Source organism: Chlamydotis macqueenii, chromosome 3, assembly GCF_036417535.1.
Source record: "Chlamydotis macqueenii isolate bChlMac1 chromosome 3, bChlMac1.mat, whole genome shotgun sequence".
In the NCBI taxonomy this organism is placed as follows: Eukaryota; Metazoa; Chordata; class Aves; order Otidiformes; family Otididae; genus Chlamydotis; species Chlamydotis macqueenii.
Genome location: NC_141558.1, coordinates 95,786,161 through 95,808,945, shown reverse-complemented (window position 1 = coordinate 95,808,945; position 22,785 = coordinate 95,786,161). Strand labels below are relative to the sequence as shown.

General features: G+C 39.1%; 1 protein-coding gene across 3 annotated transcripts in view; it reads right to left on the bottom strand.

Annotated features, from left to right (window-relative positions):
* LOC104480416 (guanine nucleotide-binding protein G(I)/G(S)/G(O) subunit gamma-4) overlaps window positions 1–22,581 on the bottom strand; it is a 109,480-nt gene extending 86,899 nt beyond the window's left edge. For all 3 annotated transcript variants that reach the window (XM_086745918.1, XM_086745906.1, XM_086745907.1), the window contains exons 1-4: window positions 22,487–22,581; window positions 5,356–5,441; window positions 3,836–4,034; window positions 1,355–1,445 (exon numbers count right to left, since the gene is read on the bottom strand). In XM_086745918.1, coding sequence (XP_086602044.1) covers window positions 1,355–1,445; window positions 3,836–4,027 — 283 coding nt within the window. In that variant the 5' untranslated portion in view covers window positions 4,028–4,034; window positions 5,356–5,441; window positions 22,487–22,581. The remainder of the gene's footprint in view (window positions 1–1,354; window positions 1,446–3,835; window positions 4,035–5,355; window positions 5,442–22,486) is intronic.
* Window positions 22,582–22,785: the final 204 nt, after the last annotated feature.

Genomic DNA, 22,785 nt, shown 5'->3' with positions numbered 1-22,785 from the left:
GGGAGTGAGAGAGAGACTGCGTAGTCTGGTCCTGATCAGGGCTGAACTACGACACCAGGAGGACTTTATCAAACAAAGGATATTTCCTGCATAGAAAGAAAAAAGCTGACTAATGCAGCTGGATTGATTTCAGTTCAAGGTGGAGAAAAAACACTTCTTAATGCACAGCTGGATACACATCATGTTTACTGCATCAGTACTATGAGAGGAAAATTTGTAGAAGCAAAAACTGTATATTATGCAGAGTGCAAAATCAGAACATCTTAAAACCTATTTACACAACAGCATTTTAAACTAACCCTGGAAAAGTCATTAAACTCTCATTAGATAACAAAAATGTTTCTTTAATTCAATTATGCTCACAGGAACATCAAAGAATGATGTAACGGAGCAAGTAGAAAAGTTTATTAGACAAAATGCTATAAACTCACACTTCAAATACTCTCAGTCAACAAACATCAACAAAAGCCTTCAATTTGCAGGAGTTAAAAATTGCAAAAAAACCCCAAAACATTAGGAGAGCTTCAGGTGAGAATCCTTAGGAACTCTCTCAAACAGGCAGGTAATCCTCTTTGTTTTATCCTCTAATAGGTAAAAGAACCTATCAGACAAAGGCACCAAAACAAATTGCTGCCATTTCCTGGTTCAGTTTTTGCACAGGGTTTATTTATCATCGCTTTTATGTATTTAATTCACTTTAAACTGACCTTCTGGCAGCTGAACTCTTGCTATTTGATTCCTCAATTAGCACATCAGTTTGACATAGAACATCACATTTTCTAAGGAATGGAGCCTGGTTCTGTTCATAATCCAGTATTATTCTACTTTACAGGGCCTGCCTCCCAGATAATATTGCACATCTTTCATATTCTTGTCTCCTGTTTGATTTTAAGCTTATTCTCTACTTCCCATTTCCTCAGTTTCTGAAGAAAGCCTGTCTCATCCTGTCTCTAGTGTCAGCATGTATTACTTTTTTTTAAAGAATCAATGTTTTCTCCTTCTACTCATCATTAAACACATTAGCAAAAATATCATATTCTTTCAAATTTGTTTTCCCCTCCAAATCACCTGAAAAGAAGAAAAAAAAAATCTCACTATCAAGTTCAGCTACACAGTAATGTGAGCATTGCCTTTCACACTGACCAAGAGCCTTCACCTTCTCTATACAATTTTGATCTTCCTTGTATGCTTACAGAACATTAGTATTTTAAATTCCCTGCAGAACCCACATCATCAATCCACGTTAAGAGGATATGTATTACAACGAACTGCTACTGCAGGCAGGAGTCCTAGACTCTGTAGTAATACACAAACCACTTTTTAGGTCCTTAATACTGTAAGTGATGGTACATACCTATTGCTTTTTCTTCTTGGACAGGGATTTTCCACACCAGTGGCAGAAGTGACAGGAGGAGGGTCAGAAGTTCTTCTCGACATGTCAGCTCCTATGTTAGAAACAAAATAGAAACAAAAGATTATGTGCTTCTAATAAAAAAAAAAAATAGATTAACCTTCTTTATTTTACAAAGCTATTCAACATTCAGTTCCCTAAGCCTTTCTGCTGTTTTATGCAGTGAAAAATTTTCCTAACTGCAGAGTGCTATAATCATTAACTAGAGCCAATCAGAAAGTATCTAAGATACTTCTTATACCTCTGCAACCATTTCTATACAAAGTTCTCCTAATCCCTCTTGAAGGAATTCCTCATCCAAAGAATAGAACCAGAAGAGTCAAAAGCAAATAACTTGTTGATTTAAACAAAGCCAACATGAAGCCCAAGACAAGTTTGAAATTTACATAGTTCCCAAAATCTGACTTCAACAAACTTCATGGGAAACTTTCTACTTTCTCCAAAATGACACCTGTAAGCAAATTTTAAAAGTATACATTTTTCAAGTAATGTTATTGACTCACAATAGAAAGGTGAAGTTTTAGTGGAAGAAAGAGGGAAGGTTACCCTTAAAAAAAACCAAACAGAATAACCACTAAAAAACCCCTCACTATTACTGGATTCTAAGGCTTATAAGACCAATAATTTCAATGCAGAGAGGAAGAGTAGAAGGCACAGAATTCAAACACAATTCCTTTACTGGGTGCTATGCAACACCATCAGAATGGTTTCAGTCCTAAAGATCAAAAGTTTTAAAACACAAAAAGCTGACTTGAGCATTTTGGCAGCAAACATCATTCAGGGATATGGAGCTGAACCAACATCCTTCTCCAAAAATTTAAGGAAAGGAAATTAAAATGTATGGAGATAAGCAACTTAACTGTTATGTATTTGTTTTATTTTTATATATATATAAAACACTAACTATTTATCTATATATAGTTATAGAGCTATATCTATAACAAATAGTTAATATTTGTCTGATGAGACTATAAATTTAAACAAAAATTTTAATAAATTTAAAACTGTCGATACAATACAATTAGACTTGAAAACTAAGCTTTTTCAACGTCATGCTCTTCTGCTACTAAAGGTATGCTCAGCAAAGTAAATTAATTAGGAATAGGGATGAGCAATACAGCATTCAAAGCACAATAATAAGGCTGGAAAAAGCAAAACATTAACTTTTCAAATTTCAGTGGTACACTTCCAGAATTTGATTTTCCTCATTAATGAAGTTCCTCTTCCCCCCACTTCTCAAAAAAATATATTTCCTCAGGAAATAATTGCTGAAGTTACATAAAGAATGCCACAAGCTTTCCCCCCCCGCCCCCCTTCTACTTCAGAAGTGGATTTTTATTGGAGGGGAGGCACACGGAATCCCCCATTTTCTTCTTATACAAAAGCCAGCTGTTTTTCCAGCAGCTCTAGTCCTGAAGCTTCTATTAATAGCAACTATGCAGAACTCAAGTGACATCTAAAAAAAACCTACGGCTCTAGAAGTGCTAAGGATTCTTCTCAGCAATTATATATAATTGCAGTCTTGTGGATTTACTGTTTAGCCAGTGCACCTACTGGAATCCAGCACCAAGCCAGCAGACGTGACTGGAGTCTTAGTACAGTCACCTCATTAAGGAAAAGCAAACCTCCAAGATTTATTTGATCAGCATTAACAGCTGACCTCACTTAAGACAAGGGCTGAAACTCAGCCATGATTCACTAGGTTCATTATTTTTAAACACTAGGATCTGCAGTTTCAAAGGACAAAGACTCAACGCACATCTCCTCCTACCCATTGCTTAGTACATATCCAAGAGTGTTGAAGAAGAGAAGGAAATAGATATCTGCAGCTACATGGATATGTGTGAGACTTTTTACATTAAAAAATAGCACAAACTGATCACCTCTTCTAAAACGCTTTCTCTTTTGAGCTAAAGTTGCAGAATATTTACTTTCTATTACACTCAAGAGCAAATTACTTAACAAAAAGTAAAAATATCTCTCATGGCCTATTAAAAAAAAAAAAGAAAAAGCAGTATACTTTATTACCTTAAATCAGGAGGACATTCTCAAATGAAAAGCTGTCAGTTTGTATTGTTTTGTCAGTACTGCAAGTTCAGTAAACACTCACTTATCTTGAAAATTATAGCCTCTTCCCACCACTACACTTGAGCTTCACACATGCCTTAACTAGTCAAAAGTTTAGCAGCCATCAATATCAGCTGGCAAACAGGTATACAGTTCGCTATTTTATCTTTTCCTGTTCTTGCTGAAGGACAGAATGCAACTGCAACATATCCTTTCAATCTTCTAGTCTTCACAGTTATCACATACACTCTACCATTAAAAGGCAAGAAAAGCAGCACCAAGAAGAACATGAACCAGACAAATCCACACAGTCAAAGCTCAATACAGAAATTATAGCCAGATAAGAAAAACTGTTACTTGATCAATAGTTGAGTTCAGTGTGGTAAGCAAGATAAATCCACGGCCTTGAACCAAATATTGTCCCAGTGCTGCCATATGAGTTTCTTCTTCCTCATCTTCCTTGGCCTCTGCCCTCTGCACCACTGCATTGCACAGTCTGTTAACATCCGTCAAGAATTCCCGTGCCAATGAGTTACTGGCACTGCTCATGTCTGAGCTGTAAGTAGAGGAAAGTACAGAAATTAAATCCATCAGAAAATACATTCCTCGCAGAAAAGAGACTAGAGGAAGAGAGGAGCATTTCTTCCCAGTATCCCACCCCCGCAAAGGACAGAGCATCTGTAAAACTGAGGAATCAATATGCCAGTGTAAAGTGGAAGGGAATAGGAAGAATGAGCTTAGAGAATTTCATTCATTTCAGTTAAACTTTCATTAATAGTCCATGACCCCAAAGACTCATTTTATAAATCTATACAGTAAAAGCTCGTGACATACAATATTCCCTCCCATTGCATAAATGAAAGCTAATGACTTAGTTTGAGCTTTTCTTTGTAACCTAGATGCGAGCTTCAACCTTTGTCTGCTTCTAAAAGGTATCTGACTTGAAGCATAAGGGGAAAAGAGGCAGGTCTTACACAGCATTGTACAGAAAGCATGTTCTTTAATAGTTCATTTGAACACGCTACCTTCTACCATTTTATGTATTCCAACAGTATGCACATTGTTTCAAGGGGAAAAAGGAAAAAAAATAATGAGTTAAGATAAATATAGGAGTTTCAGAAGTACAATGCTTTAGATTTACCAGCTTTCTCAGTGTTTTCCTTCAAGCAAGACTGAGTGGATGGCAGTCACTACTATAATGCACTTAATTCAAGATACAAGATTCTACTGCACATGTTTGGGAGAAAATACCAAAAGCATTAGTACTGATTCCCAAACTGATTAGTTTTACTTCAGATACTGCACACAAGGCACTCATACATTCATCTATTCATGCTGTCTTATAAAACCACTTTTGTTTTCTCTTATGCCACAGCATTCATTGGTTGGTCAGCACTAGTACATGTTGAAACATTTAAAACAAACATTAAGTCAAACAAGACAAGAAACTGTAGAAAACTCTGAAGATCACTGAGGAAAGCAAAACAAAAACAAGAATCAATTATGGCAGCTATAGAAACAATAACAGTTAATCTACATAAAACCCACTTAATGAATAGTTTGGTGTATTTAACTCCATTTATTTCTGTATAAATAGCTGAAGTAAAATCTTTGAAAGTCAAATATTTTCATCATGTCCAAGCATAGAATATGCAAAAAGGGAGCTGAATAACTTTCAGCATAACATTTAAATATAATAGGTGGATTAATGTTGCTTGATCAAGAAACACCTACATGCAATTAATTAAAAATAAGATCTTCTAAGAAAGAGCAAGTTTGTTAGCACTAATGGTACAGAAAGCTCCTTTTAGTGACAAGACCGTGAATACTTATACATATAATGACATTCACTGTAGAAGTAACAGAAAAATTCTTACCAGAATTGCTTTGCCACCTTAACACATTTATCTTCTATCTGGAAGAAAACAGCAAATATGTTCTGGAATTATCACCCTTGGTTCACCTGTTTTTACAAAGAAAAAATACATCATGGTTAATATGCAATTTCTTTGTTTTAAAAACTCATTTTATGATAGCTATTTGAAATTTATGAAGAGACCTTGAGGATTTTTGAGTGTTAAAGCTCTAGTTTTCACTTTCAGCTTATGGTTTTGTACAACCAAAATCCTATTACAGAGAAAATAATTGTTCCATATAAGGTAAGTTAACATAATAAAGTTCATTAGTTTTTAAAATGTAAAGTGAGCTAGGTATGCAAGTTTAAACATTTCCCTCTAGAAACAGTATGAATTTTTAGTGATCACTACCTGCACAGATAATACTTGAAGCACTTGCAGCTTTAGGTACAAGTGATGGATATTATGAGAAACTGAATTGTGTATAATCAGGTGCTGACATAAATGCATTTTAGACCTGTCCTTCTATTCTGTCCTGACAGATAACCAATCTTTACTACATTAAGCAATAGGGAAGATGTAGTTAACAAAACTGGAAAGGAACAGTACTGTATCTGCTCTGTACAGTCCACTAAAGCAATTTAAGCATTATTCTTGTCTCCTACCTCTAACCCACTCCAGTCCTAACAGAGGACCAAAACAGGCAACACATATTCCCCCCCCCGACTCCCTCCCCCAGAGTACTTTAAACTGCCCCTGCTTTAGCTGTAATTAGTCACGAAGAAAAGACTAAGATAACCACAGGGAGAAGCCATCTCCCAGTTTGCTCCAGAATGGCCAGAAATAGCAACAGTTACCACTGGTACGTGCTTTAGCCAAAAAAAAAAAAAAAAAGTCAAAACAACACATGCACTAGTGTTGCCTTTGAGAGCTCTGCACAAAAGGCCAAAAGATTCTATACCAACTCATAGAAAATTATTGCTGTAGAGAGCATGCATTCGTAAAGCCCTAACATCCCATATTCCCTGCTGTAAGCTAAGCTATCAAAGAGTTTATTAATTTTTCATTTTTAAAACTTGAAGTTTCTAGTTATCACACTTCCCCCTCTCACATCTTTGGAGTGTATTCAATCTAAGAAAAGGAAAAAAACTATTTTAATCCTCTTGAAATACTCTTATTTACTTATTTAGTTATTATTCAAGGAGTAAATAAGTAAACTTTACTCCTTGAATATGCTTTAAATCCTAATGTATGGTTTCATCTGACTAGCTGAATACTTTCTCTGCTGTTTCCTAGAAGAGACACACCAATAATAGCAGAGGCAATGTTTATTTCTGCAACTTTCTGTATTTTTTCACTACCATTTTCAAATCTTGAACAACCACTAATTACTTCACCATTCAATGGTAACAGGACTCCTTACTGGTCCTTAAGGAAGGAGAGAAACAGTGCAGGCTCCCCAGGCAACCTCCTAATAATTGGCCCCCCTTTGAGTGCTTGGGAACAACACGTTTCATCCACAGCTTCACAGGAAACCAACTTATCCATATAGCTAACATTCACAATTCATTGCAACTGAATGGTTTAAGTAGCTAGTGGTTTTGCAGTTGTACCAGACTTAGATCAGAAGATGCAAAAGTACGCTGTCCATCATGTTTTGGTGTCCCTCCATCTGAAACTTCAGTCTCCAGATTTTCTGCGTTCCTTGCACTGTTACATGGATTTAACATATATTGCCATATTCTAACAAAAGGGTGAATTCTCAATATCAGTGGTAAGATAAATACTGTTTTGTTGATGCTAATGCAAAAAGACATCAACCATGTCTTCTTAATGCAAGAATTTAATACACAATTGGTAAGGAATTAAGGTGTTCTCGTTCTACAGAAAAAAAAAATTGTAAAGAAATACTATGCTAGATAATGAAGCACTTCTTGGAAGGACTCGTTCTACCAAGTGCTAGGTACTTCTCAGTTTTACCCATTTCTTTTTCTGCAATAAAATTCTAAAACAGATTGACAGTACAAACATCTCTTTGCAAACCGTTTCAGATATATCCTCTTTATTCAACCCATCTTGAAGCTAGAGACAAAGAACAATACAAGGAGAACTGAGAATTAAGAAGCTTCCAAGAAAAGCTGCATATGCATAGACAATCTTCTTCCCTTTTGCATTTTTTCCTGACAAGTGATTTGAGCACTTAAAGCACACTGCTTTTCAAAGAAGAACGCAGTGAGCAACTTGCCCTGCTGATGCTGTAACATAGCAAACACTCTGCAGAGGTGTGGGGTGGTTTGTTTTGTTCTTAAAAGGAACAAACCCACCCCCACTCCAAGGTTTCAGCTTCCTTATCACCTTCTTTCTGTTGCAGATTGTCATAGAGTGATACTACACCCTATGCAGCACAGCATTTCATCTTACTCCAAGAAAGTGTGCCAGCCAATTTGTTTTAAGCAGGAACTACTCTACTGCAAAGTTTTTCTTTCGTTTAAAGTGACACATCTTTGTCGTGGCAATCCCAGGCACAAGTACAGGATGGGCAGAGAATGGATCGAGAGCAGCCCTGAGGAGAAGGACTTGGGAGTGCTGGTGGACGAGAAGCTCAACATGAGCTGGCAATGCGCCCTTGCAGCCCAGAAGGCCAACCGCATCCTGGGCTGCATCAAGAGGAGCGTGGCCAGCAGGTCGAGGGAGGTGATTCTGCCCCTCTACTCTGCCCTGGTGAGACCCCACCTGGAGTACTGTGTCCAGTTCTGGAGTCCCCAACATAAGAAGGACATGGACCAGTTGGAGAAGGTCCAGAGGAGGGCCACGAAGATGATCAGAGGGCTGAGGCACCTCTCCTATGAGGACAGACAGAGAGTTGGGGCTGTTCAGCCTGGAAAAGAGGAGGCTCTGGGGAGACCTTATAGTGGTCTTCCAGTACCTCAAGGGCACCTACAAGAAAGATGGGAAGAGGCTGTTCAGTAGGGCCTGTTGTGATAGGATGAGGGGTAAGGGTTTTAAATTAGAGAGAGGAAGATTTAGATTGGATATTAGGAAAAAATTTTTTACAATGCGAGTTGTAAAACACTGGAACAGGTTGCCCAGAGAGGTGGTGCAAACCCCATCCCTGGAAACGTTCAAGGCCAGGCACTACACAAAACACCTGTACTGCAGTAGAGTGCCTTCACCTCTCTGTTAGACTTCAGAGATGTCACCTTAACTAGGTAAAAACTCCCAAACCTAAAACATCACACATTAACTAAGCCATAAGAGAGCAGAAAGAAACCTATCAGAATCTCAGTTTACCACTGCTGTGTACAGTCTTAATTGGATGCTTATAGTTTTGGAATATACAGTGTGCCAGAGCTTCAAATAGACAGCCCTGAAAAAAAAAAAAAATTTTAAAAAAAAAAATCACATTCTTAAATTCCATTTCACCCTATAAAAGAGCACGATTATAATATTTCATAAAAATCACCTCTACTATATAGTATTTATTTCTAAAAGGAAAACATCCCCAAGCTTTAAAAAAAATAAGTCAACTGTGAATGATCTGACATTCACATATAATCTGCCCTCTTCGTCCCCATCTTTCTATCATCCTCATAATTCAATCCATGCCACATCTGCCCTCTGGACCCTTTCTGCACCAGTTCTCAAGGGACTTATTTTCTATTTGCTGTTGTGGTATAAAACTATTTCCTGCACTTGAAACTTGTGTTTTCTCTGGACATCTTTCAATTTTTATGGAGTTTCTCATCAGCTGAGCATCTTCAAGTATAGGAATGCCTTGTACTCACTTCAGTGGAGTTTAAGCCTTTAAAAGAAAATACCAAAACCAGTCTTTAAATAATTTAAAGGATGGAACCTAAAAATAGGTCCAATTTAGCAGTCTTGAATACTGAATCATGAATATACTAACTTTATATGGGGCTAATGATTAGATTGTATTATCTCTAACATCAGCACAACTTGGGGAATGAAGAAAATGCAACAGAAGCTTAGAGTCAGAGATAGTACTCTGTGTATGAGAGTAAACCGGGCCCTTTACTTGGCTATGTTTTCAGCAATGCATTGCCCAGAAAGGCTTGGAATGTCCAGTAATAAAATAAAAAGTAGTGATTACCAAATTCCTACTGCAGCATTGTAATAAAATAAAAAGTAGTGATTACTAAATTCCTACTGCAGCATTGTAATAGAATACAGTACTAAGCCAAATGAAGTCAAACCCCATAATACTAATTTTAAATGACTACTTTCAGTAACTATTGTCCAACAGCTACAGCAAGAGTAAAGGAGAGGCAGAAAGTTTGGTGGTAGTCTCCAGTTCACACAACAGCCTAAACCAGTGCTCCAATAAACCTACCTTCCCACTGGCTTTTTAAAAAAATGTTTATTTTATAAGTACTAGCAGAAAAGGAATTACTTAAACCACTTTTATTTGTTGTGAAGTAGATGTCAATAAGCGTCTTCAAATTGCTCATTAGTACCTAGTTTTATCGGCCTAAAATGAACATGCTGCTGAGTGCCTGAGCAAAACGAAGAGTTAACATACCTAAGGATGTATGCACAGCACATGAGCCATCTGCAAGCCTTAATTTCCTGTAGCTCACCACCTTCAATAAAAGCAGCCTTGTCTACTGGGTTATACGAGTATCTTACTGCACTAAAAGAGTAATAGCCAGTCTCATAAGAAAAATAAACTTATGAGAAGCTATTTTACAGATCATGTAAAGAGGATTACAGAACGCGTAGCTACACAAAGTTAATTTATTTACCTTCCCTAGTTTTATGTTTCAGGTAAGAAGCAAACATTGACTAGGTATGGCATGGCTGCAAGTCCTTTTGAGTAGAGAGTACAATGAAGCTGCATTTTTAGTAGGTATTAAAATGACTACTTTGAAAAAAGTAGTTTCTATAAGCCATTGTACAATCCAGATATTTCTGGCCTCCAGTTCAAAACTTTTAGCTCTTTTACCTATTCTCTACAATGAAGTATATGGGAATATGAGTCACCACTGGCCAATAAATACTGCATTTACTTTATACAATATTCTTTCCATTTCACAAATACTTGTCCCAGCCTCATTGCTTGTCCTTAACACTCCAGAGAACATGCTTGTGACCTCTTCAATGATTTTAACATTAATATGATTATATCAACCATGACTTTAATCACATTTACTTTGTGGTTAAACTTTCAATTTAAGCTCAAGCTTCTGTTAGCAAAGGACAACAGGCATAAGGAGGAGAAGCGAGGGGTTACTGACACTAAGGGACTCCAGGACAGGCTTTCGTAATTGTAGCACAGACTGCCGAGTTCAGTACAGAAACTAAGTTTATCTTGTTAGCAGCAGACACCAAATTTGATTGCCTCCTGTTTAAAGAAATTTGTTGGCAATAAAATTAAGGGAATACTACAATTAATTGCTCTGTGCGAACTGGAGAAAGAAAAGAAAGTAGAGCATGAGAGAGCACGATAGAGAAATACTTCTCTAGCACAGCCTGGAACAGCACTGGAACGTAGCCCATACTGCTGTCTTGAGGTCTGGACTTGCTGGTGAAATGCAAGTTAAAGCCTCAAACTAAGGCTTTGCCAAATTCGCCATTCTTCCTTTTCTGCCCTTTTGGCATTATTCCAAACTTTAAACAGGCTAGAAACAAATACCCATCTGACATTGCCAAAATGGGTTACACAGCAGGAGCAACACACAGCCTGTAAGAAAATAGTACCTGCAATTCGAGCAGCGCATCAACAGAAAGCCTGGAACACTTTGATGCCTTGTTTTACCCAGGCAAAGCAGTCAGCCAGAAGTGTAGCTTATAAAAGGCTGTGAACATTTGCTAATGATACAACAACTCTGATATTCAAAAACAAGAGCAAACCCAAAACTCTTCAAGTTTATTTCATTCTCAAAACAGACATACCAGACAACACTCCAGCTCTGAAGACCTCTTACTTACTCTTCATTTCCAACCACTTTCTGCTCTGTCCTTTGTATTATCTATTAACTATTTGAGGTTACAGAAGCAGACAACCTACTAAAACATACTAAAGCAGTGTTGCTCCAGCCATTAGGTTGCCCATGAAAAGCAACCCATTAACATAGAGAATTTATCATAAGACTGCAGGTAGATATCAATTTTCTTGGCACTGTTCTAGTTCTGACCAAGTCCTTTATTTCATCAAGGATTTCAGTAACTAAGTTTTAGTCTTCTGTGTAATCCACTTGATCAATATTATTTCCAAACAAGTTATTTGGAGTCTCTCTCCCCAGAAAAAAAGTGAAAAATAAAAATGTTTAGTAGTTTTGGATAAATAACACATGCACTGTGCTTTTAACTAACCAGGGAAAAGTGTGTCAAGTTCACTAAAACAATACTTGCTTACCACCTTGTGAACATACTTTTCAAGTATATTGAGACCTTCAGAGCAATGGTGTTGCTGTATATACAAGCATGTTTAAGTATGTATAGTCTTACTAATGCCACTTTTGTGTAAAATCAAAAGTACATTTAACTCCCACCTCACCTACTTGTCTTGCAATACCCAAAGTCTTAGAGTCTTGCTTCTACAAGTATCTTAAGCCTCCTCTAAATATGTAGTCTACTTACATTCTGCTGCCTAGGTATTAAAACAACATTTATCTGTTAAGCTCAGTGTCTATATAAGCTGAGAATTAGAACATTTCTACCACTAAGTGGATGTGAAAGCATCATATCTTACACTGAAAAAATATAGAATTTTAAGGAATTATTATCTGTGGTTTCTGAGAAAATAGTCCTTAAAGAAAGAAAATATTAATTTTCATATTGTGTATGGTCAGGAAACACTGTCACATGGATGGCTAAACTAGCCACTCCTGTTGTAGAACAGGAATGCCAAGGAAAAAAAGCAAACAAGAACAGACAAATGCTATGCTACATGTGGCCAAATTAAAGAAACAGGCACTTTCCAAAATATCTATCAAATACATATAAACAAGTCAGCAAACTTGTAATTAGCAAACATACCCAAGGCTACAGGCACCAAGAGATATACAAAGTGGCATTACATGTACAGGCAGGCCAACTTCTCAGAAACAGCTTCAGAGATGTCATTCTCCAGACCAAGACCCCCACCTGTGGTGCACCATGCTGAATGTGAGGTAAATGAGGACAGAAGAACTAAACACTTTCTTACCCCTAAATTATAATTTGCCATATATTTTCAGGCCTTTGGTTTTTTTGAGAGTTAGAAATGAAACTCATGGGTAATTTCTTTGGGGACAAAGTTTGTTCCAGACAACACATGCTAAACATAACCTGTGTATTTTTTCAAATGTAACTTAAAATGTACTTGCTATAGAGTTTAATCTGGTTCCTGTGATATATTGTCACCTGTAAGTGTTTAAGTCTGATCTCCCCAACAACATGACTATTTCTACAGTCTCACATTTCTCCAGCATAATTATGAGTAACAGCTCTGAACAAATGATAGAAGCACAATTCAAAAAGGTATAACAGATTTTTATATATAATTTTCTTGTTTACATGCAACTAAAAAAAATCCCATTTACCCACAATTCACTTCTCCTGTTCAACAGTTTCCGAAGTGTGATCTTAGGTCATTACTGCCATTAAATGGACTCTGATTTACACCCTTAGTGTTTCCACTGTATGCTAACAGATTAATGGCCCTTTGTTTGTCCCACAAAGCCAATAGAGACTATAATCTCAAAAGAGCAAGTTTCTAATTTATTAGCTGCCACTGACTATAAAAAGACTGTAAATAGTAGCAGCACACAGGGGACTGGAAACCAAGGCAAGAGCAACATTAAGGTATAACAAGTTGTATTAAAAAGATTGACCAAACAGGGTCTACCAAAACCAGAAGAGAGAATTTGGCAAGAAAAGAGCAGGTGATATAGGACTCAAGTGCCCCAAAAAGACACCAGCTAATGTGAAAAGTAATTGTAGACTTTTCCACATATAAGCAATGCACCAGAGATCTACAAATAAAAATGACCATACACAGTTTGTATGATGTTTTAGAGGTCTGTAATTCCAAAGGTTAAAACCTTAATCATTATGATTATAATGAATATTCTACTTTTAACACTCATCATGATGAAGCTACTGGCAAAACTCAGGATTTCAGCAACAGCCCTGGCCTACCAGGGCCTCACAATTCAGGGAGAGAATACACAGCAAAGTCTGTACTAGAGTATGGTGGAGGTCAAACTATGTATTAGTCAAACCTAGCAAGCCTTAGAGAATGAGCAGGCTAACAGCCCCCTCTTTCATCCTAGTTCCTCTTGACTGTTAGTTGTCCTCACTTCCACCACAACTGCAAGCTAATACATTCTAGAACACGGATGACAACTTTCCACTTCTTACATGAAATCGCTAGCATAATTCTGTATAGTCACTTCACTTAGTTTAGCTAATTGGTCTACTTTGTTAGGAGAGTCATTTTTAAGAATGTCTCGCTAAAGTCAGTTCAGTGACTTGATGCAGCTTTTGGTGCATCATAAGCTACTGAAACATTCACAACAGTGAAACACAAACAGCACTTAATCAACATTTAACATTTCACTTAAAATATCGCTTCTTGTCCTACTTGATTGTGAAGTATTCATGTTATGACTTGGTCTTCATAATACAAATTAGTTTTTTGCAAGCAGACTTTAAAATTATCTGTTTAACTCATGACAGGACTTCTACAAGTAGAGTCTATTATGCTGCTGTAATTTCAAGATGCTTAAAAAACGAATTTGCTAAACTTAACACATACAGCACCAGCAAACTATTCATACTTAATGTTTATTTATTGGAAAAGACTATTACCTTGGAGGATAGAATTAAGTGCCAACTATCTACTCACACAACAACCATTATTAAAAACTTTGAATACAGGTACCATCACATAAGAAAAGGGAAGGGAATATCTATTGGCAGAAAAAAATAGCATCTTTTAATGTTCTAGTTGTATGTTTTGTCTATATTTTCCACATATAAATACCTACTTGACATATCTGACCCTTATTTGGAAAAAAATATTAGATGAGATTAAGATTTTTATGAGTTTTTAGTGCAAAGTTTTAAGAAGTGTTCACTGTAATAACGACCAATGCAAGCTGTCATAATGGATCACAGCAATGCAATACCAACTGTGTGCTAAGAAGAAGGCATTAAGTGATCAATGCCAGCAAAGTTCTTGCTAAAATTCAGCAGGTTGTTATCAGGTTCTGCCTTGAGCTATGAAGATCTGTAAGCCCTTATCAACAACTTCCTCCATTTGATTCCTGATGAAATATCATTGAGACAGTTAATGGCAAAGAATCCCACAAGCTAGCTGCATATTACACAAGTGCTTTGGGACAGCTTCTCCACACAATATGGAATTTTATTTAGTCATCAAACAACATGAAACACCTGTGGATGCATTCTTGTTAAGCCTGAAATCAAGTTAAAAGATGAGAGATGATTCATCCACAGGATAAAAAGTACAGCACTAATGAAAGACAGGCTTTCAATCAACCACCTACACTCAAGCAATGCATTAACCCTAAACATATACTATGCTCAAGTTTATGGTTAGCTTGTGGTCTCATACTATCCAAAGTCAGTAACTACAGTATAGTTGTTAGCCACATTAAATCCAATCCAGTCATTTAAAATTTGCATATTTCAGACCAGTGCATGCAGGCACAGAGGATAAACATTCCTTAGAATAGGCATGGGAAAAGCTGGGGGCTCTCAGAGATAATCATTGCACCATTAACTGTGTTAGAAAAATAGGCTTACTATGATGGGAATCAGGTAAAACACACTCGAGGAAAAGAATACCAATAAAATTAAAACACTAGAGAAAAGCTTTGTTAGCAGAGGCAAAGACAAGGATCTGTTCCAAGTTATCTGAAGCACCAGTGGACAATGCCCGTAAGAATACATGGGACTAGAGAAAGGAATTGACAAATATTCCACCACAAGACAGAATCTATGTAGAAAATAAGCTATGAAAGACCAATGAGTTCTTCCAAAAGAAAACTGAAAGAGTAAGATCTTCTGTAAAACATTCAGCAGTGAAAAGGCTGAAATGCTATAGCTCCCAACTGAGCTTGTTCTGGACACTGCTCAAAGAGTGCTAACAAGTTCTTCCCCAAATTAAAATACAGACAGGTAATCCTCCTAAGCATCATCTTCCAATCTTGAGGTTTGATACTCCCAAAACAGACTAGAAAGCAAGCCCTGACAGCCATGCTTACGCAATAAAGACTAATGACCAACTGTGAAGATCAAGACTAACCTCCACAGACTCTAGAGTGGAAGAAGTAGTTTACTACAGAAGGTTAAGTCAGAAGCTCAGGGCCTCTCCAGCAGAGAGCCTACACAGATCAGCCCCGCAAGACCAGGCAGACTTTGGGAATACCCTCTTACATTAATCTGCAGTATGACAGATTGGCACAACTGGGAAAAACGCTGTAGTCATGACCACACAAGTATGCAGACAACACTGCATCTATCTGGAGATTATTTTAAACAACAAAAATACCACTCAAATCCTGATCTGGAGGACTATACAAATCTTTTTGTAATTTAAGATTATAAATTTTGATTGCACCAATATTTGGAGAGATAGAAGAGGCAAAAAAAGTTGAGCAGTATCTTGAGGCACTCTTGCTGAATGGGTGTGAGTAAGGGCTATTCCCGAAACTGAAAGTTTAGTAGTTAGAGGATTAAAACTAGGAAGCGAAGTGCTGAAGATGAATTTTGTCATTGTGTCTAAAGTACCCACCAAGAGCAGTTAAAGAATACGGGAAGGTCAACGATCACAGTTTAAAAGAGGTCATTAATAGGCAGAAGACTAATTCTGCTTCTGGGACTTCAAAACTAGTCAGTTAAGTCTGTATTTTCTATTAGTAATCAGATGCAGACAAGACAGCGGGTAGCAATTCTGAAGGTGGATTTAAAAAAATTATTTACTTAATATCTGAGAGTTTCATACACTCTTACTGCTGTTAAGCTCAGTCTGCCAGCTTCTTTACAAAGTGCAAACGGTTTTGGTTGTTTGAGGGAAGCAGAACTTGTACTTCTCCCAGGCTTTACAGCAAAGAGGTATTTGTTCCAGCTGTGCTGACCCCTCTTGCACTGCACTGGCCCCAGAAAACCCAGCCAATCAAGAGAATTACAGTCAAAGGGACTCACATAACATCTCATTCCAGGCAGGAATGCAAATAAGGAACAGCTAGGATTTTTATTTTATTATTGAAGTTTAAACAGCACTCAGCAAAATTAGTCAAGAAGTATAGACTCCAACAGAGAAACAATAACTGATAATTATACTTAATTTCACATAATAACAGCTAAGAGAATGAAGTTTCTCAGTATACCTATTACTAGATAGACAAATATTTAAGAAAATCCCAAACCACTGGAGAGAACCCTAAATCCATGCACGATGCAAAAATAACCAAACTTTATGTTTAAGAGGCCACCAAACTATAGACATCTATCACATATGGACACACACAAACAGGATTTTACACTGCTAAGACACAGTTAGGGAGATGAATGAAGTGTGCCAGATGAAGGTTACATACATAGCCAAGTATATTTTCAGTAACCAAACATCACATAATAATTTTTTTCTGCAAATGCTAGGGATTTAGCAGGACTCCAATAACCAAATTGACTCTGTAATGGAGGTAATTTAGACTTCTAAAAATATTTCTAGATTAATTAGAAGTACCTTCTGGAGTTGGAAAGACACTCCCTTCCCCATCCATGCATCCAGACACAAAGGAAATGCTGCTTTCCTTTGCTCTTTTGTTAATTGAAACCTACAAATCAAGAATGAAACTACACACTCTTCAGTGACTCAAATCCCCCCCTTATAATTGAAAGATGCAAGGAATATAAAGATAAATAAGTACCTCAGGTAGCACAAAGTTTTCTAGTTCGGGGGTTTTGCTTTGTTTTCTCTACAGCGAGTCATAAGAATGTTTGCTCCCAATTCTTTGGAACCGGGATTGTTAAGCTCTCCCATCTCTCAACAGAAAGAGAACAGGAAGGTGAAAGACTTGTGGGTTTTGGTTAATTTTAAGACTATTTCAGTATCTGTTTGATTTACTGAATCAAAACTGGACAAATTTCAACTCTTGAAATATTATAACGGAAGTATATTGCTGGACTTTTATCAGTTCCTGCAATACAATTATGAACTATCATGCATAGTTCCTTAAGTCTTAAATATTTTCTTTATTAATTCATTCTTTTCGAGAATTAAGACATTGAGAACTACCCATCCCTTCAGATTGCTGCTTCTGCTATTCATTCCTCATCTGCTTAATACACTAAAGCCTAACCAAATCAGTTGCTTACCGAGGTAAACAGATCTAGTCAGATGCTTCCAGCCATTTATTCCCCCCCCGAGAACACAAATCTTCAATAAATCCCTCCACAACACTAGGGAGGAATAGATGAAGTCAGGCATTTGCCAAAATAAAACTGGACAAAGCTATCATCAGTTTTAATGCTTCCAATGAAGCCTTGCATTGGGCACTACCTGACAGCAATTCCTTCTTGTATTTCATCTTCCCAATTTTTTCTTGGGAAAGCAGAAAGGTTTTTCTCTACTGTCAGAAGTTTGAAGAACTAGGAACTCTCTCCTCCCACATCACATTTAGTTCTCCATGGTCCTATACTTTTCCATGGAGCATGGAAACTGACGCTTTTAACTGAAGTCAGGGAGTTCAACTTTTTGGATGCAGGAAAAGGGCAAAGGATGCATAAACATGAGGAGTAGCTGAGATTGTCAGATGCTTACTCAACCACTCCAACACAGACACAGCCTAACCGGCACTAGTCTTCCACCATCTTTCGCAAACCACCTTTCATCACTTTTGCCCTCCACTTCCTACTTTTCAAATTATCCAGAAGTGCACACAAGCCCTTTCACGATGTAAGTAATTCTCACAGTGCCTCAACTCCACATGGCTCAAAAACCCCATACAAACACAAGTGTCACAGGGCAAGCCCCAGATGCCCATAGAACTAGCCAAGCTCAGAAGTGCAAAAGACAACCTTTTTAGTGCTTACCCACTGTGTGGTCACTGTAAAACCCCACCCACAGTAACAGTAGGCAGCAGTGAGTAGTGAGGCTAAGAAATAAAGTCAGAGAAGCCGAAGAGTGGAAGCCCTGCTCTTCTGTAACACACCAAACCTATAAAGTATCTGAGCTACAGAAGTTGAAAGAAGATAAAATGTGCAGTAGTGGAACTTAAGAGAAATATCCAGGACAAAGATGTAGTAGAAGTTTCAGCACTTACATGTACAGCACTACTCCAGGACTTCACTACATTGATCCAGCATTACATACCTATGCCTTCTCCAACATACATAAGCTAACAAATTTTGCATTTAGTTTTGTTCCATCTTGCTCTCACACACAGCATCAGATTTGAGCTACATCTTCACACAGAGCACAGCGTAGTTACCTAAAAATCACACTGACAAGACTCACAGTTCTAGTCTGATAGTATCAAAAAACCTGACTTTCCAGAAAAATGGGATTTTAATCAGACCCTAGGCTGCAAACACGAACCATAAAGAGCTAATATCTTATAGCAAGAAAAACCTCAAGACTGCACATAGCATTTTTTTTTCTCCTTTCCCTTCACACATTCCACTATCACTTCTGTACAGTGTTTTATCTGGAGGCAAGACATTCCCATGCACTAATTTCAACAAGTCCTGAAAGACATGCTGAAATGCAAGACCTGAATCTGAACAGAGGAAAACAAAATCTGGATCTAGTGCATACCATGCTGCTTTATTAGTTCTTCTCAAACGACCATGACAGCTGAAGCAGACACTCTGAGTCTAAGCAAAAGCCCCCATCCCCTGAGGAGCAACTAGGGTACTGTTTAAAAAGACAGCTCAGCCCACCTGACAACTCCTGACTAGCAAGAAGGTGTTTCTGTTCCTCCCCAGAAACTCCTCCCTTCCTCTTCCTCCAGCACTGTGCTCATCCAATTCCTTCTTCATGTGACTCATCTCCACAGGTTGGCAGGAAAATAGTTCTTTTCAACTGCATTTTTTTGTTGTTGTTGTTGTTTAATTGCTCTGTTGAGGGATCAGACAGTTGTCACTGCCAGCAAAGGGAAGAAGGCAGGAGGAAGATCTCCCCCTTCAGCAGTAGCAAGCTGCTTGATCAGCTTAGCCAGCTCAGACAAATGAATCCAGGTGACAGAAAAGAAACAACCACAGATCTCTTCTACCTGATCTTGTCCCAGTCTAAAAACAAGTACATCACCTCCAGATCAGTGCTATGGCAGGACCTGATAACTCTGATGACGCTAGCTCACTTGATACTATGTAAGGGCCTATGAATCTTCATCAAGCAGTAATTTGCCAGAGTAACTGACATTCTCACAACCATCTCTGAACTGGAAAACAAAGCAAAAGTCAAAGCAATCCCAGACACATATACATACAGCCCCTCCTTCACTCCATATTATAATCCTTTTCCAAGATTATAGTCCAGTTTTCCAACAACCATAACAAAAAATATGACCTTAAAGTTGAATCAACAATATGAAGTGCTGATCTCTGGCAACAGCTACTACAGTTCTTCACTAAGGAAGCCCATGGATCCTGACATCTTCTCAAAAAAGCAATAAAAAAAATATTAGTGAGGTCTTGTTGATGACAGCTGTTCACTCCAAATAACTTAAATTCGCCCACAAAGGACAAGCAAGCATGTTCTAGACAGCAAGCATTTCCTGGTGCAACAGAATCCTCTTACAAAATAATCATTTCACCCTACGTTCCCTCTGCTCCCTTCCGTCTGCAAAAGAAAAGTATCAAATCCAGTTTGCTTCAGAATTCCCCTATGTGCAACATTATCTTATTTGAAAAGAGACCGCCATGACAATGGCAAAATTCTTCAAACATGAATGAAATTAGATCTCTGCATAAGCCACAAGGGTGTACATTGTATATTAATAAGGATGCATCATAGTCTGTTAAAGAAATCACTGACAATAAAAATACAGAACCGATAGCTTCCAAAGTGTTTGTTCATATTTAATAGTATTTGCTTACACTCTTTCAGCTTAACTGTAAAGAGAACTATATAAGAGCAGTAACTTTCAGTAAGTGTTAAGAATGCAGTTTCTCTTTTCTAACTAAAAGCTACCAGGGACTAAGAGAAAGGAGGAAGCAAAAGAAGCATTTAAGAAGAATCTCAATTAAATGGTTACTAACGCAAAAGAAAAACTTGTTACAATTAAACAATTTTAATGGAAAGCTGTCTTTGAGTACAGTAAAAGAACTAATGGAGGAAGGAGAGAGGGAAAGCAGGAAAGCAGTGACATTAAAAAAGCTCCTCTTAAGAAATCTGTTTACAGTCTTACAAACCAAGTGATGACTGACTTCCTGAGTTGTCATTTACTACTAACTTTGGTTTTAGAAGTAAGGCATTGAAAGATACTTGCTCTTAGCTTGCAAGATTTTCTGTCCAAACCACAATGAGGAAGAACAGTAAAGCTAAAATATCCTAGAAAAAGCTGATTTATTTCTATCTATGATAATATATGACAGCATTCTCATTCTTCATTCACTCTATTTTAAATATCCACCAGAAACTCTCAGAGCCACTAACCTACAGATTTTTCTAAGGCACTTAAGAGCATAGCTGCTTCTTTGCACTATTGGTCTGTGAGCCTACAGTCAAAGGCAAAAAGGAGACTCACAATACTTCCCTGACTCCTTACCACACTGTAACTCCATTGCGACAAAAGCCCCATGCAGACATGGTCTCTTGTCCAAGCAAGCAAATTCAGATTCTTCTTTCAGGGTTAAGCATTCCAGACATCTCTTTTCTGTTACCTAGCATAAGATTACAATACACAGGACTAAAAAAAGATTTCCTTGCAGGTTTTTCTGCAAAAGCTTGTCACACCACCTTATAGGCAACAGTACCACTCCATTAGCAGCACAGGCTTGTGTCGCTAACTCCCAAGTTTCTCTAGATTCTTATACTGAGTCTTACCAATTCATGTGGCACTGCAACTAAAAAGGAAAAAAAAAAGTATTCCATCCAGATTTGCTTCTCTAGCCAGTTCGCACTGATAACCACACTCAGATGCTCCTCCAAATCCTAGGCCACCACATTCAGTCATTTGATCGTCTTTCTAAGTTTCCTCAATTGCTCTGCTTTCTCTTATACATAGCAATGCACCTGCTTTCCCTGCCTTCTCTCTCACTGTACAGGTAAGTAAAATGCAACTCTTTACTTCATTTGGGGATACCACATAACATCCAATTCTTAGATTATTTTTTTCCCCTTGGATTTTTTTTTTCCTTAGAAGAGTATCTTCACGCATTCTCGCCATGCTCTGAGAACATCTAGAGTTTTCATTGCTCCTCCGTCCACTCCTTTCAATAGATTTTAAAAAAAAAAAAAAAAAAAAAAAAAAAAAAAAAAAAAGCACGGTTCAGGTGCTGAAGCCCTGCGACTGTTGTATTCCACGTCCACCAACACTATCGCGTTTCCGTGAACAGCCCACATTTGCTTTTCTGCAACGGTTATCTCCTGTCTTCAGCACCCGCCTTGCACGCAGCGAGGCTTTCCGCTCCGCTTTCGCACCGACGCGCCGCCAGGCACGGCCCGCGGAGCCCGCAGCACCCCGCTAACGCGGTACGGCACACAACCCCGCCCGCACCACCCCTACTCTCGCACGGCGTCTGCCATGTCGCCTTTTCGGCAGAAGCAGAGCCCGCAAGTCAGGAAGAAGCGCTGCGGGAGACAAACCGCCTCCTACAAAGCCACCAAATGCCCGCGGCCTGCCCCGTCCCTTGGAAACACGAGGGCCCCGAGCCCGCACCCACCCCTCTCGCCGCCGCCGCGGCCCGGCCCCTGCCCCGGGGAGCCTCGGGGCGGGCACGGCGCCGCCTGCGCCACCGGCGGCCGCTTCTTCCGCTTCCCACAGCCTGCGCCGCTGCGACCGCGCCCGCCGAGCCACCAACGGCGGCCGGCGCCGGGTGACAGCCCGCCTCGGCTCGGCCCGGCCCACGCACCGAGGCCCCGGGCACCAGCCTCAGCCCGCCGAGACCCGCAGCGGAGCCTGCGCCCGCCAAGGCTTCCCCCGCAACCCGAGGCGGCGGTGCCCGCCCTTACCCGCTCCTCACCCCGCCACAGCCGGCGCGCCCGGCCGCCCGCTCCGCTCTTATCCCGCTGACAGCGTCCCGGCAGCCCATGGCGGGAGGGCCCGGCCCGGCCCGGCTCGGCCCCGCCGCGCCGCCCGCCTCCGTCGCCCGGGCAACGCAGCCCCCGCCCCGCCTCTCGCCCCCCTCCTCCGCCTCCTCCGCTCCCGCCGCCGCTGCCGCTCCGCCAGCACCGGCGCGCGGGGGGAAATCCCTAATGGGCGGGGGCGCGCTTCCCCCGGGCTGCTCCTCACCCACCGCGCCACGCCCCTT